This window comes from Helianthus annuus, chromosome 11 (assembly GCF_002127325.2).
Source record: "Helianthus annuus cultivar XRQ/B chromosome 11, HanXRQr2.0-SUNRISE, whole genome shotgun sequence".
Lineage (NCBI taxonomy): Eukaryota > Viridiplantae > Streptophyta > Magnoliopsida > Asterales > Asteraceae > Helianthus > Helianthus annuus.
The window spans coordinates 46,957,186-46,974,144 of NC_035443.2; the positions used below are offsets into that span (position 1 = coordinate 46,957,186).

The 16,959-nt window shown below is 36.9% G+C and overlaps 2 protein-coding genes across 2 annotated transcripts; one reads left to right on the forward strand and one right to left on the reverse strand.

Moving 5' to 3' along the window:
• Positions 1–5,236: 5,236 nt before the first annotated feature.
• Positions 5,237–7,310, forward strand: LOC110890164 (GRAS family protein RAD1). Its single transcript, XM_022137733.2, has one exon. It carries the CDS (start codon positions 5,480–5,482, stop codon positions 7,025–7,027), a length of 1,548 nt encoding a protein of 515 aa, XP_021993425.1. The 5' UTR covers positions 5,237–5,479; the 3' UTR covers positions 7,028–7,310.
• A 597-nt stretch (positions 7,311–7,907) lies between these two features.
• Positions 7,908–15,585, reverse strand: LOC110890165 (dual specificity protein kinase splA). The gene is made up of 9 exons (XM_022137734.2): positions 15,349–15,585; positions 12,429–14,519; positions 11,905–11,976; positions 11,648–11,803; positions 9,399–9,562; positions 9,154–9,301; positions 8,518–8,640; positions 8,329–8,416; positions 7,908–8,214 (listed from the first exon to the last, which is right to left on the reverse strand). The coding sequence occupies exons 2-9, from the start codon at positions 14,256–14,258 to the stop codon at positions 8,027–8,029; spliced, it is 2,769 nt and encodes a 922-aa protein (XP_021993426.1). The 5' UTR covers positions 14,259–14,519; positions 15,349–15,585; the 3' UTR covers positions 7,908–8,026.
• Positions 15,586–16,959: the final 1,374 nt, after the last annotated feature.

The following is a 16,959-nucleotide window of genomic DNA, read 5'->3' on the forward strand; positions in this document are numbered from 1 at the left end:
ATAACCAGTGGTATTTTTGGCATAACTGTTGTGTAGTGATAACCAGTGGTAGTTTACAACATAATTTATAACCTCATAATAATTTAATGCCAAAAATACCCCTGATTATAACTTGGTTTTTAGACTAAGTTAGGTAATTTGATCAAAATGGCAAGAAAAAGAAAAAGTCAAGAATCCAGAGGAGAAAAAAAGGACTAAAATGGCAATTTAGACAAAAACTTAGGGACTAAAATGACAATTTATTCTTACCATATTTGTATTGGGGTTTCCATTTCCATCTCTATAATTTAGCTAAAAGTTAGATTATTTTAAATTTTTTCATGTTTTGAACCAGACTTAACTGACCAAACTTAGTTAAATTGGTCGATTTGGCTTGGGTTAGAAGCAATGTGATTCGATTTATGGTTTGAAAAACCGTATCATGTTTTGGTTTATGGTTTAGAACTGGCAAGTAAACCGAACTGTCCAAGATATTTTAACAAAAAGTAAAAGAAATCTGAGTATGTCTAATTTTAATAAAAAGTAAAAAAGTAAAACAAGTTTATTTCATGTATATCAATATCACAATTATAATATACAGATAAGTATTTTATTAAAATAAGTTTATATGTTAATCTAATCAATTTTGTTTTCTTAAGTTTTTCTCCGGTGTTTTCGTAAACATTTGATACTTAAAAGGTAAAATGTCTGGTCTCTTCATTTAAACATACCATTTGCTGAATTTTGTAGGATCATGAAAAACAATGAAATTGTACGTCTAAATTGTCAAACCATCAAAACCGAACCCTTTTGACCGGTTTAGTCTACACACCCGGTTATGTTAAGTTATCTAAAGGCCACACATTTGCTAACCCACTCACAAAATGGGAAGCGAATATAGAGATCAAATAGCGAATCTCTAAAAATGAGAAATGAGTGGTAAGTCCTAAAATTTCATCCATATTTTAGATAATAATATGTAGTGTCAAATTATGAGCATGTGACAGGGAATGAGATGTGAATGGTGCAAGTATATTATTTTGAATGGGTTTCATAGGTCATATTTGATAAAGAAAAATACATTGCATTTTTAATCGGTCAACTCACGTATCGTTAATCCTACTTTTAAATCTACACTTTTGTTCTATCCTAGGATTATAGTACATACACACCTTGATGCCTGTAGGCTACAATGCATTATTCTTATAGTTTGGATAATTTTCTAAAGTCTTATCAATTTTTATAAAAAAATCTAATTATGTCCCTCAACTTTTTTTTTTAAATTTTTTTTTTTTTGTGATTATTCAGTTTTTCAAGGTGATAAATATACCATTGCATTATCACAACTTTAAATAAATAATAATAAAAAATCGTACAATAATTTGCACATAACAATAACAAGATTTAACAGGCCATAGAAAAATATACCATTGCATTATCACCTTTTATGTATCATAAAAAAACAATAAATATAAATATTTATAAATAAAAAAATAAAAAAGAGGTATCTTTTCCAAATATACCATTATTTTTGTGCGATAAATCCAATACACTTCATTGTTGGTGTACCAGCTGAGCTGATGGTGCTGGAAACTCTAGAGGTGTTGGCATAGCACCATTGTTGCTGTAACCAATAACCATAAACCCTACAATTAGAAAAATGTTTATTATTATTATTTATTGATTTGTTTTTTAGAGTAAGCATTGGCCACCTAATAGTTATAGTGTCTCATTGTTTGTTGGCCGACCCACCAAATGATATGACTTTATTACAAACACCACAAGTCTCTTTCAAAGACACATTTAGGGTATCTTCCATACCTCTTTTTTATTGGCCATTAGAGTGTGCATATTCTAGGATATCTGAACCCAACACGAAGGTTGAGTTTTTCTAAAATAAATTTAGATAAGTTTTGGGTAGAACCAAAAAATACATTTACTGAAACTGCTTGTTTTGCGGGTCTATATGACATGTTCACGAGTTGACTTGTTTATGTTCAAAATTATTTGCGTAATTTATGGTAATTAAAAAAAGTAAAAAAAAAAATTAAGCATCAGCTTCTACAGTTTAGACGTGACTAATATACCTACAAAAAATTATTACACCTACAATTAGTGTTGTAGTAGTAAGATTTTAATGGGATGGGATCAAATAGGAAATATAGTTTGGTTAGGAATGATAGGAAGTAATAAGGGTTGTGACATAAGCAAAATTGAAAAATAAAGGGGAAGACTATTTTAGTCAATCTTATCTTCTCCCTTCATCTTTTCCAGCAACTTCAAAACTCATTATTTTCAAAAACTCACAATCTTCAATCACTTTCTATTCAATAATCACTACATCATAGTACAATTTTAGTCACCAATCAGTGACTCAAAGACTCAATCAACGTGTTCTTTAACTTTTTTGAAGAAACCCAGTTTAATTTCATACCATTTCTCATTTTTCTCCTGATTTTGAAGTGAATCAATCGATTCATTCATTTCGATCGTTGATAAGTGTTTCTAACATTCAAATTTCGTCAATCGTTGAAGATATTCGAAGAAATCGGCTTCGATCTGTGTAAGAAATTTTCGAATTGCGTTTTACTATTTGAGTTTTTGAATTAAGTCATTGTGTTTTACAAAAGAATGATATATATATATATATATATATATATATATTTGTGTTTTTAGTCTATTGCGTTTTCGAAACAACACATTTCTTTGTTTTTAGTCCATTGCGTTTTAGGAAAAAAAAACATTTCTTTGTGTTTTTAGCTTATTGTGTTTTAGAAAAAAAAAAGGATATTTCTTTGTGATTTTAGTCTATTGCATCTTAGAAACAAAACATTTCTTTGTGTTTTTAGTAGATTGCGTTTTATGACACAATAAAAAATAAATTTGTTTTATGTTTTTAATTCATTGTGTTTTATACTTTACTCGTTTTAAAGATAAAAAACGCTCATTTATATGATGCAATCTTTATAAAAAAATAATGTCGTATGAAAGAGTTATTAACATTTAAAAACGGGGGGAATTGGAGGAGAGAGAAACTATTGCTTCAATTTCACTCGTTTAATTTTGAGTTAAATGTCATTTTAGTCCCTGTGGTTTGGGCCATTTTGACAGTTTAGTCCAAAGGTTTCATTTTTCGCATTTGGGTCCAAAAAGGTTTCATCGTTGCCATTTTAGTCCACTGGGTTAACTTCATCCATTTTTTTGTTCATGAGAAGGGCAATTCAGTCCACTGGGCCATTTTGACAATTTAGTCCAAATGTTTCATTTTTCGTCTGTGGGTCCAAAAAGGTTTCATCTTTGCCATTTTAGTCCACTGGGTTAACTTCATTCATTTTTCTGTTAACGAGAAGGGCAATTCGGTCATTGTACATAGTCGAATTGCCCTTCTGGTTATCAGAATTACATATAAAATGACTGAATTGCCCTTCTTGTGAACAAAAAAATGGATGAAGTTAACCCAGTGGACTAAAATGGCAACGATGAAACCTTTTTGGACCCACATACGAAAAATGAAACCTTTGGACTATACTGACAACATGACCCAAACCACAGGGACTAAAATGGCATATAACTCTTTATTTTTATCCTAACCCAGATTTTAATATGTAAGTTTAAGTTTTTTTCATGTCTGTCTTCGATTCAACCTGTGAAAAATCCTCTTCATGTGTATCAACTTAGACCGTGGGGTATGGTGGGGCTTGGGTTGGGGTATGGGTTGGGTATTTGGTGACACGTGTAAAGGGAGCCAGCCCACTGCCAGGTTACGTGTCCGCGGGGCATGGCGGGGCGTGGGTTGGGCTTGGGTTGGGTGCACCACGTGGCATAAATGTTTTTAAAAAAAAATACAAAAAATTTATAAAAAATCACACAACATTTATAAAAAAACCTACAACTTCATTAAAATTTTAAAAATTACATAATCCTAAAAATTACATAATTTCTAAAAATTACAAAATAAAAAAACCTAGAGCGTTAAAAAAATTTCAAAAAGGTCGATCTTGTCGAACGCCTTGTTTTCCTTGCCTCGAAACTCTATGTTCGCCACCGCCACCCGGTCCTCGTGGCTTAACTCGCCACCGGGAACGGCTTCGTAGTAAGCCTTGAAACGCTCGAGTTTGGGTCGTAGCTCGCGCCATTTATGTTGGCACGCGTTGAGGTTGTGGCGGTCGTTACCGACGTTATGTCGGTAGGCCGCGAATGCTTCCGCCCAATATTTTGTTTGGCCCGGTGGCCGCCCCTTCATAGCGTCGACGACGCTAGTTACGAGTGTCATTTCTTCTTGACGGGTCCAGGATGCCATAGTGGTTTGTGGGATGGGGGGGACCAACGGGGTAGCGGGTTCAAGACAGTGGGTAGCCGGTGGGGTTTTGGTTCGTGGGATGGGGGGACCAGTGGGGTTGGGGTTGCAATATATAGGCCTTTGGGGGACCCGGGTGGCGGTTATAGAAGATGAGGGGATGGGGGGACCGGTTTGAATTTTAAAATTCAAAATTTTAAAACAACCGCCTGACGTGGCGGGTGACCCAATGAGAATCAGCCAGCTCGCTTCGCCATACCGCCCCACGCCCGCCTTAAAAGCCAAGCCCCAAGGGGCCACGCCACAACCCAAGCCCACCCGGGGTGATGGCTTGGGCGTTTTCCCCCAGCCCACGCCCAAACTCCCGCCATGGGGCCTTACCTCAAATGTTACCGTATATTCTGCCAACAAATTTACTCTCATTCAATTGGACAAAAATGATACCCACGGGATGAAAATATCAAACGGCCTAAAACAAATATGTGCACGACAGTTTTAACTAATTTAACAATCACAAACACATCAATTTACATTTAAAGAATAAACTTTTTTTTTGAACGGCCAACGAATCCTCCAAATGGGCTACTGGCGAAATTCACCACATCGGGATACACCCATCTCCGAACTGGGGAAAACCCTCACTTAGGGCAGAAGCCCGTGAACACTCGCCCAAAGGCACGACAGTGCGGTGAGATAAAACCCATTCAGTTCAAGGATCGAACTAGCGATCGCCGCCTACTCGCCTAGTCTCCAATCATCACCATGTGCCGCTGAAAACTAATGGGGAGAAGCAGGAATTGAACTTGAGTCTCTTAGAAACACAAGTCTCTCCCTTACCACTCCACCACAAGCTCATTGGCTTAAAGAATAAACTTTTAAGGTGCTTTTGGTTCACCAAATTCATTAAAATTAAGATCTAAATTTCATTACCTAATTTTTTGGTGCTTTCTGATTACCATTTCTAGCAACATAAAAGTGTTAACCTTAACCTTAGCTAGCTTACCTTTATGTGGGGCCTGCATGCCACCTGCCTGCAGATTTTCATCAATATATAACACTAATTCATTGTCTCACTTTCTTGTTCCATTGCATAAACTTCCAAACTTTCCATTTAAATTAAACCTCATAACTACCCTCAAAAGTCTTGAATTCAAGCTTTAAGTTCGTTATTTCACAACCAAACCCAAAGAAGAAAATATCTTTATGGACCCAATTAACCATTTTGGGTTCTCCTACAACTCTCATCAACACTTACCAATTCGCAAGTTTTCACAGGCAGCCCGTGTTGAACACCACCAGTTCCAGTCAGATGATCCTTTATCATGGGACACCCCGCATCATCATCTCGATGATGATAATGTGTATCCTTATGATATAACCGCTTCTGCAGATTCCATAGAGCATCAATTTGTGGATACATTCTTTAACAATGATCATTACCATGATGTTGACTTTGACCTTGACCTTGACACTTTCTTGATGCCTGACGACAACACAGATGTTCCTATGATGATCCAAGGGTCAGAACATGATCATGATCAGGATCAAATGAGGGTGAATGGTGTAAATGATGGGCTGCAATTGGTGCATTTGTTACTGGCGTGTGCGGAGGCTGTGGGTTGCAGGGACACCCGATTAGCCGAATCGATTCTTTCCAAAATCTGGTGTTCAGCAAACCCTCTAGGCGATTCGTTACAACGGGTATCGTATTATTTCGCCACAGGTTTGAAATCAAGATTATCTCTTCTGCAAACCAACATCAATCCAAACGGTACCGTTTCCAGAGGAGTAACCCTTCCTCCAGAGGTCACTCGAGAAGAAAGAATCGAAGCTTTTGAATTACTTCACCAAACCACACCATACATTGAGTTCGGATTCATGGCTGCAAATGAGGCCATCATACAAGCGACTGACCCATCGGTCCGTTTGCACATTATTGATCTGGGAATGGATCACATATTGCAGTGGCGGTCCCTGATAAGAACCCTAGCCTCATGTTCAAGTTCAAGTTCAGCCATGTGTCAAGAAGTCTCACCAAAACTCATCCGGATCACTGGTGTTTTAGGAGATCGGGGTGATATAATGGAGTTGGAAACCAAAACGGAGGCGTTGGTGGCGGAAGCGAATACTCTCGGGATTGAACTAGAGTTCCGCCTGATAGCCGGACCGGCCACCTCGGAAATGCTAACAAGGGAAAATTTAAGTTTGAAAGAAGGTGAACCATTGTTTGTGAACAGCATGCTTCACATGCATACATACGTGAAGGAAAGTAGAGGATCACTGAAAACGATACTTCAATCGATCAAGAAGTTAGGGCCCACATTGTTAACGGTGGTGGAACAGGACGCAAACCATAATGGGCCGTTCTTTTTGGGCCGGTTTCTAGAATCATTGCATTATTACTCAGCTATATTTGACTCATTGGAGGCTAGCATGGGGAGAAACAGTATTGAAAGGATGAAGATAGAGAGGAACCACTTTGCTGAGGAGATAAGGAACATAGTGGCGTATGAGGGAACCGAGAGGGTGGAGCGGCATGAGAGGGCGGATCAGTGGCGGCGACAGCTAGCGAGAGCAGGGTTTCAGTTGGTGACCGGAATGAAGGATCACCATGCAACTGTGATGAAGAGTTTAAAGAGTGGTGAGGGGTATACAGTCGGGAATGATCAGAAAGGGTATGTGTTGCTTGGTTGGAAAGGGCGACCGATAATGCTTGCCGCTGCATGGCAACCAAGCTCGCCACTCTCTTGATAACCCGTCGCATCCTTTTCAATTTCTTTTGATGAACACATTACTCATTTTTTATGTGTTAAAGATTAATTAATTACTTAAAACAGACATGGAGGATGTTTAATCCAATAAGTTGATGGTTCTAAGGGTTAGAATGAAATATCGTGTCACTGAATAAACAGTCATTTATCATTCAGGTCGAAATCCATATAGGATCGATCACTCGGGCATTTTATTCATTCAAGCACTGTTATATCATTTTTCCTGTGCAGATAACTTGAATGACTTTGGTTCTGATTTTGAATTTTGAGTCTTTACTCACTTTGAAGCTGTATTGTGTTCTTGTTGTGACTTGTGACCGACTTTTGAGATTTTGATCGAGTGTTAGGGTAGTCATGTTTCATGGAAAAAAAAAGTAACAAAAAGTTGTCAGTCCTATAATAGGATCATGGCTCAAACTACTTCTGAACTCACTTGGATATGAAATCAACTCGGTGAAATTCGATTTCCCCAAACTAAAACTATGAACTTATGTGCGATAACGAGGCAGCTATTCACACTGCAAACAATATATTTCTTATTGAGCTTAAGTGTTAAATATTACGCAAGGCACTTAATCTAAATAACCCGCAAGATGCTCAATGGGCTCTAGGGTTGAGTTTAGTTAGGAGTGTTCGATATTAATTAGGACTCTTAAGTTGAATAACCCACTGAGGTACCCAATGCCCTCCCTAGGGTTTAGTTAAGTTTGTGAATTACCTCTTCTATACATTCCCTTGTACATTCTTGTTTATAATAATACATGTAACGAAAACCCCTTTATCTATAATCAGCTGTCAAATACTCATTATTATCATTTATTCAAAGGGAAACAACAATAATAATATAATAACAACAGAAATAACAACAAATATAATAACAATAATTATATTACTTATAATAATAATAACAATAATTTGGGTTTCAGCATGATAAAGCATAGTGTACGATGTTTATATATTTGACAGGTAAAGAAGCAATCTAAGACTGCTTGTGAGCATGGGGTTTATTTTGGTAGGCTGCAGACATTACCCGTAACTGATTTGTTATTTCAGTGAAGGATGGCCTGACCGCAGGATCTGGGGCCCAGCACTGCTCCATTAGCCTTCTCCAATCAGGGTCACAATCACTTGGAATCGTGGGTCGGAGCGTGTTATTCACAATGCCCCCTGTAATTAAAAGAAATTATTCAACCATAAAGCATTAGTGCCACACAAGAAATTCATTCCTATAACTAAAGATGTATAGATACTAAAAAACAAAAGAAATCATACGATGCCCACCTATGATTGCACCATAGTGCATGTTAGCATACGGCTCCTCACGAGTAAGAATCTCCCATAAGACGATCCCAAATGAGAAAACATCAACCTGTTACATTCCAACATAAAACAAACAGACAACATTAAAAACCAAGAGAACTGAGTGTTCACATTAAATACACAAATAAGGCCGTAGAGGGGTATTTTTGCCTTTTCGGAAACTTTATTGCTGCCACCGTTCAGCAGCTCCGGAGCCATCCATGGAAGCGTTCCCCTAACTCCACCCGAAACCAAAGTGTTCCTCTTGATTTTCGACAGCCCAAAATCACCCACCTGCGTAAGCATGGAGGTAAAATGTCATTCGACAACATCAAAAAATGTTAATACATATTTGTGTCCGTTACTGTGCAAATAGGCTAGATAGAGTGTGTGTTGTATATGTATATGTATATGTTAATGCATGAGTGATGTGGTTGTCATATAGACAGGCGTCGAGTGATATCAGCGTATGAATCATGCGTTGAAGCTCCCAACGTATGAGTAACAAGTATAAATAAGTTAGTCATGTATTGATATCACATGTTTTTAAAAGTTTTAGATTTGAGAGGAGATCAAACTGCGTGTTCTCTCCCTGAGCTTAAAGATGTAAACTCTTTTGGTATTAATAAAATCTGTGATGATGTCGTTATGCTGCCGAAATTTCTACCGAATTTGTTTACTACACTAAAACTTCCGTCTTGAACATTCTAAAACACTAATCGTTAGATTAATACATGATCCGTTTCACGTATTTTCAAAAGATGATCCAACTAAATACATAATTAAGCATATATTTCATGATATAACCTTGCATATAGGGCGTGTAGAATCCTTCATGTTGACAAGAAGATTGTCACATTTCAAATCAAAATGCACGATGTTCTTGGAGTGTAAATACTCCATTCCAAAGGCTGCATCCATTGCAATTATAAGCCTCTTGCGGTGATCAAGGTGCCTAAAAATTACATATACGTAGATGAAATTTGATAAAACTTACAGAACTTAAAAATGTAATGATAATAAATTAATAATTTTATCTTGGTAAGTATTACCTATCTTTACGAACTAAGACATGTCTTAGTGAGCCATCAACCATGAACTCTGTGACAGTAGCTAATGTTCCATCTGGCCCGTCTTGTACTACACCATAAAATGCCATTACGTTTGGATGATGAAGCTTTGAGAGAATTACAGCTTCCCGCCAGAACTCCACTGTCTAGAATTTAAAAAGAAAAGAAACTTTAATGCAAGATAAAAATTAGAATCATGTGATTGTAGAGAGAAATAAGTTTAAGGTTAATTAGCTAAAGTAGTTGGCTTGTAAATTATGACCGTTAAGCAGAGCTGCTATATCCAACTACCTTTAAAACAGACTGTAATCAGTGTTTGGTCATGCGATACATATAGGGATTTAAATGAGCCAAGCTGAACCGAGCCCGCTTGGGCTAGGGCTAGAAATTAAACGAGCTAGCTCGGCTCGCTCGTTTATCTTAACGAGCAGAAATGTTGGGGTCGAGCTCGTAGAAGCTCGAGCTAGCTCGTGGTTCATCGAGTCAACTATTTTTTTTTTCAATTTTTAATTTAAAGAAGAAGCCGGATCTGATCAAAGAAGCTGAGGTGGTTTGCGGTTTAGAGTGATGGTTACAAGATGAGCGGCAGTTTGCAGTAGCTGTGATGAACCTAGTGGTGGTTTGCGGTGGTAGATCAACAAATCGATGACGAGAAGCATATAGCTCAATGGTCGAGATGAAGACAAAGTTTTGCAGATCGACAGCTGTTGCAGGTAATGGGAATAATTTCTTCTTTCAAATAATGGGAAGAATTTGGGAATGATCATGAGTTTTACAGATGAACTAATGTGACAGAAACTTGAAATCGAAAGATAAAACTGATAGAATAATCCAATTTGAGAAGGATTAAATCTCCATGACAGAGGTATAAAAACCCTAATTGTATTCTTAAAACAATACCTATTCTGCCCTATTTAACAGAAAAGGGCAGCTCCAGATGGGTATTTGACCCATTTAATTATTAGCAGGAATTAGTTTGGGGGGAACAGTTCTGGGAGCAAGTAGTGGGCGGTTTTTAGCAGTTAATTACCTTCTTTTATTTTATGTTAAATAGGGTAGAATACGTATTGTTTTAAGATGTCGATGTTTTATGTTTTATTTCTTCTGGTTTTGTTGCAGTATTAGAAGAATTGCCATCTCGAATTGGCTAATTCGTATTCCAGTTTCAGTAATTTAATCAATCAGTTTTTAGTTCCTATCACAATGTTGCATACAAAAAAAAACTTTGAAAATAAAAAAAGGGTTGGAAAAGATTAAAAAGCCTTGAAAATGAAAAAGTGGTGTAAACAATCTAGTGAACTAGTAAGCCTAGTGAAAAGTGTCAAAGTCTAGTGAAACTGTGAAAGATTCAAAGAGAAGGCAGCCACAAATACAGAGTTACGGATTGTTTGAACATCAATAGCTAAGCAGTTAATTCAGTAAAATATCGGATATCGATCAAGGACCGACATTTAAGATATAGGTTACCGTGGTGGGATATCGGTGATTTAATACCATGCAGAACTTATATATATATATATATATATAGCAATTTAACACTAACAATTCCGTATACTCCCCTGCCATTAACAAATTAACCTTTTGCAACTTGCAAAACACTAACAATTGTAGCAAGTAGGAACTCATTAAGACTTAAAACACTAACAATTAACAATTAAGACTTAAAACGCTAATAGCAGCAATAAGAAGAAAGACAAATGGTAGAACTAAGAAGAAAGGTATTGATATTGGGAAAATCCGTGATATATCGGTCAATACTGCCGATAATATTGGTGCGTGAGCCTTTTGAACAGCCCTAGCTATGAAAGTGTTTATGTGTTTCTGTAACAGACTCGGACAATTAGTTGTGATAAAACGAGCTGGAGGATGTGCTTTTGCTTTCCGAAGTTGTAACAATCAGATAGTCAGTTGTGTTGAGTGTTTGATAAATTTTGAAAAGAAATTTGTAGAAAATAAGAAAACAAAAAATATTATGTGGTGTTTTTGATTAATGATCTAAATAGGTAATTTTAAAAACATAGGAAACCAGTCCCAGTTGTTATCTAAATCTTATTCTTTTGTAATCTAAGTTCATCTAGAATAATGTTTACATCGCAAAGGAAGGAACTATAACTTATATAACTAGAGGGAGGTTCAAATAAGAACCATTTAATAATTAGGAACCACTTTTTAGCCCTAGGATTATATTTCAATGGATGGTTAGAATATGTAATTATGTAATTGATGCTTACTAATCTTTCTTGCTCAGATGAGCGGCCACCAGCAAAGCAGCTTTTTTTAATGCGTTTAATCGCAACATCTGTTCCCCTCCATTTTCCATGGTACACAGTACCAAAGGTACCAGCACCAAGTTCCCTTAATTCTTCAAGATCTTCATTTCTTATAATCTGCAACAACCACCACATAAAACTACATTAAAATCTTTCATAGCCTTAAACTTTTTATATTACAACTGATGTCATTTTAATAACTTTGATGCAAGTTATACCTGTAAAGAACTAATATCAAGATCGCCTAAAGAGAGATCAATAGACGGTAGCCCATCATTCCTTGTTTCAGTCTAATCGCATCAAATTGATCAAAGGTTAGTTTCGTAAAACAGGTTCACTCTGCATTAGCAACTAAAGGTGGCATTTTTTACCTGTTTACTTGTGTACAGGTTCATTTGGCTTATTTTTTTAGATTAAAATGCAATTTTCGTCCCAAGGTTTGTTTTTCCGCATTTGGATCCAAAAAGTTTGAAATCTTGCCATTTTCATCCGGCTCGTTAACTCCATTCATTTTTCTTCGTTAAAAAGATGGTAATACCCCTGACTTAACGAAGAAAAATGGATGGAGTTAATGAGTCGGATGAAAATGGCAAGATTTCAACCCTTTTGGATCCAGATGCGAAAAACAAACATTCGGATGAAAGTCGCAAAACTGGCCAAACCTCCAGGACAAAAATGGCATTTTACTCTTTTTTTAATGTCTAATGGGTCAAATAAAAAAATAGCAATGATAAAGAAGTACCTTGTACTCTGAGTACGGCATTCTCAAGTTTTCTGGCAGATCATCAAGCTGCACATCCTCACTGTTTTCCATCTGTGATGGATTGTAATGTGGTTGCATACGTGTGGATTCTGAACCATGAGTTTCTTTTTCTTCACCTTCAACGAAAGTGCTACGGGAATCCACGTCATCAGGAAACTGTGAAACATTATATCCCACAGAGGCTTCTTCTTGAGCATTCTGAAATTTAGATAGAAACGCAAGATGGTCTTGGTCAATAAGAGAAACATCCTTATTTTGAAGCTCGTTTTGTGCTAATTTCTGAAAATACGACCAATGTTTCGGTTCGTGATTTGCAATGTTCATACTCAATCCCATACCATCTTGCGGTAGCGCACCGATTGGTCCAACTCCATGTGAATCTTCTGATATTGCTCTTGCAAATGCATCAGAAAGAAAATCACTAGGAAATTGGTCATTTCCGGTATCCGGAACCAAACCATTGTTTACGGTTGGTGCCTCGGTTGACTTTTCATAGTTGACCAGTCCACCATGGGTAACTTGAGGTTGTAAATCTTCAGTATGCAAACTTCCAACTGATTCCGATATTGGATCAACATCAGATTGTAAATGGGTGTTGTCTGACTTGGTCAACCTACTTTTCTCTGACTGTCCACGTGGCATTCTCTCAGACTGATAAACCCGTGAAGGCGATTCAAGGTAACTCAAATCAATAAGATCAGACCCCGAGTTGTCGGGACCCACAACACCGCCAGATGTATCAGAATCATTTTCATTAGATGCAGCAGCTTTTGCATGTATCAGGTCTTGAGGCCTGCCCTCGTTCATTTTCGGTTTTGGAGGAAGCTTTCCTTCGCCAGGTAGGACACCTGGTGATGCCAAGTCATCTCTCGAAGATCTAACATTCTCCGATGTCCCCTCCTTATGTAGAACAGAAGTTTCTAGATTGGTGACGTGTTCACTCGCAACATTTTGGTTATCAAGATCACTTAGATTATTAGCTGATGATGTCATCAATCCATGCATACCCGATTCCCGCCTTGAACCCATATCCATCCCGTTCACAGCAACCAAAAACTGAAACTCGTTATCACCGCCAGAACTACCGTGACTGAAATTACTTTCATCGAAATCACTTAATGAAAATAGAAATAATCTAAGTTTTTGTGATCCTTCTCCTATACCTAACACATTACATTCCTCTATCATATTCTGTAAATCCTCATCGCAAGAAACCGAAACTAAAGCATCAAGATCCTCACCGGGAAGCTGATATTTAATCGCGTAAGTGTCGATATAAATTTCCAATATTTTTTGGCGTAATTCTTGCCAAAATATATTTTTTCTTATGCGAATTATCCGTGTACTTCCTCCAACGTATCTAAGCTTTCCATCACCTGGGCGCGGTAATATTTTCCCGCCAAAACTACACAGGATTTTAATCTTTGATGAACTATCTGATCCATGTGTACTGTTAAACTCTGATGAAGCATTTGAACCTCGTTCTATAATATTAACCATAGATACACCCGACCCGTTTCCAGATCCGGTATGACGGATGCCTACGGTGCCCTTTAGTTCCAAGTAGCCAGATGTATGGCTAGGATCGCCTGCAGGATACGGGACGTATGGCATCCTAGGGTTGACGCGGTCCCGCATGAATTCTAGGGAAAATTCTTCACCGGTTCCGATGGAAAAATTCAACCCGGGTTTCACTGAAGCAGCTCTAGGGTTTGCATTTTGGAAGCTTTGAGATGACGGTATAGAGCTGAGATTCTCGGGTTGTATTGGATTGAACTGAATATGGTTATCAGATTTTGAGTGCTCCATTGCAGAACACCAGAACTTATCTATTTAGATGTCTCCAAATAGTCAAAAATGATTGCGACAAATCTTGACTTCAGAATACCATGGAAATTGAATGGAATCCTACATGAGGATAACTCACTCTTGAACCTATAAGATTATAGTAGAATGGGTTTCGCTATGGATAACCACAGCGTCAACTATCGCGTTTATAATCAAATAAACTCTGAGTCTGACCGCACAAATTTGATGAAGAACTTTAGGAAGCACTAATGAGCTTGGAACCTTCAAAAAGAGAATAACTCAATTTCAAATTAATAGCTCTGAGTACAAAGGTAGAAACATGAGTGAATAAGTACGATCAACAACGTTAAGCTTAATTATTCGTGTGCTTGCTAATTGCTCCTGCATCACACAATCCACATCTTGTATTTAACAATGGTGCGTGACGTGAACTTTAGGTCGAGCCATCAGAATTTGATGATATAGGACAAATTAGGGTATAAGATAAAGACCGAATGAAATTAAGTAAAATGACGACTTGCATAACTTGATAATCCATCATTAGAATTTGAATAACTTTAACAGATGCAAACTTGACCGAATCTTTTTAAACAAATTCGGTATGTTGGTTCTAAGAGACAAATCTTAACTCTTAAGGACATTATCACACATGAATTTGTCACAAAATGCTTCCAAATTATATGTTACACCCTAAATAGAATAACTCATCCCAAAAGGGTAGGTGAGGGAGCTCATTTGGTCTATAAACCCCACATTTCATACCATACAATGGTTTCGGTCCGTACGCAAACACAAATTATGAGAAAATATCTATCTACCACACACACACGCGCCTAACATGAGTATTAGTACACAGCAAACAGACATGATTACCAATACCCTAAATTCCATAGTTTAAGAGGTGAAATCATGCAACAAAGTAGCCATAAATCGAAGGTTGATAAACAAAAATAGGATACGAGAATGCAAGCGGAGTTAAAATCATGGAACCCTAACTTATCGATTTTATCAAAACTCAGATCCGTAACTGTCGGCAAATTGAAATAATCGATAGTAAATTGAATTGAAGGATAGATCGTAGTATACATACCGATTAATTCATTCAACGAAGGAACATCTGATTGTGATCTGCAGTGAGTCTCAGTGTACCCTAGAGGTTAATTTGGGAGTTTTTTGGTGGGATTTTTGAGTCAAACGATCAAGCCTGCTACAATATCGTTCTCTTTCATTCATTCATTCATTTATATAGATATAGATTGAAAGTCATGTTTATATTATATAATAATAATAATATTAAAAAAAAATATTAAAAAACTTCACTTGCACTGTTTTAGTCATATCTAATCTAATTGATTATTTAATATGCAACTTAGAGGATGTAAATGGGATGCCAAATGTCTTCGTGCTAGTGTTTTGGACCTTGGAGGTTTTATACTTTTATGGTAGATATTTGTGACTATGAACGTATGCTAACGATGATTGACGTAGACAGGGAGAGGCTGATTGGAAGTTTGCTAATAATGAGTGACATAGACAGGGAGAGACCGATTGGAGAGAGATAGAGATGGATGAAGACATCTATGTTTTTTTTTATAACATGGGTGATTTCTGTGAATTTTTTCTTTTGCGGACGGTCTTAATCATTAATATTACCTACGGATATAGGACTATTTATAGTGTTAGTTTATAACTCACGGTTTGGGTGGGTATGGTATCAGGTGATACCCATCTAACTATCAAAACTATATATGTTAAGGATATTATATAATCTTACAAAATATAATAAACATTATGTTATATTTAGTATATTAAGTTAGAATTCTTAATGAGTAATTTTAACTACATAACATCACCCATTATGCCCATCCTTGATCCCAGACTGTCAGTCGTCAGCGCCACATCACCATCTCCTCACATTCATGACCAAGGGGTGAGGCAGTGACCTCAGCACCCCGGGGCCTTCCCTAGGGTATACGGGATGGCCTAAGACCTAATTGGGTATATTCGATACCCGCGAACCAGGTGGATATTTGACAAGCATGAGACATTGTTATAAACGAATATGAGACCTATATTGGAAAATTACCAAAACTCGTCATGATACAATTCCTAAAACATGTCCTATTGTAAATTCTAAACACAATAATGACAGGTTCGGCCTAAAGGGCTTCAGACCCTAGGCCCAGGCCTAAGGCCACCCAAATTAAAAGGCTTCCAAAATTTGGTGTGCTTTCTTTATAATAGGCTCAATTATTATAAGATAATACACTGAATAACCCACTAAAAAGGCCTGCAATTGAAACAGCCCATTAGTCCATTACCCAAATTCAAAGGCCTACAATCATTAGCTATTATATCAATCGAAAAAGATTTTTAGAAGAACTTGATTACGATAATTTCATCAAACAATTTGCCTCAATTAAAGCTAGAAAAATAAATTTTATTTAAACATATGATATATCTGTAAAAAAATGTAACTTAATTTTTTAACTACGCCAATTATAAAATTTTTAGTTTTTAATTGCATGTCCCAAGCCCGGGTAAAGAATGAGGGTTTTGTTACTAAATATGTTGAAAATGATAATTTTGCCAAAAGGCCTCTACTTTATAGTTCGCTTAGGGCCTCCGAAAACGTAGTAACGACCCGGAACAATGAGAATGATGCAAGAGCATATATAGAGAAGTGAATATAACATGCATG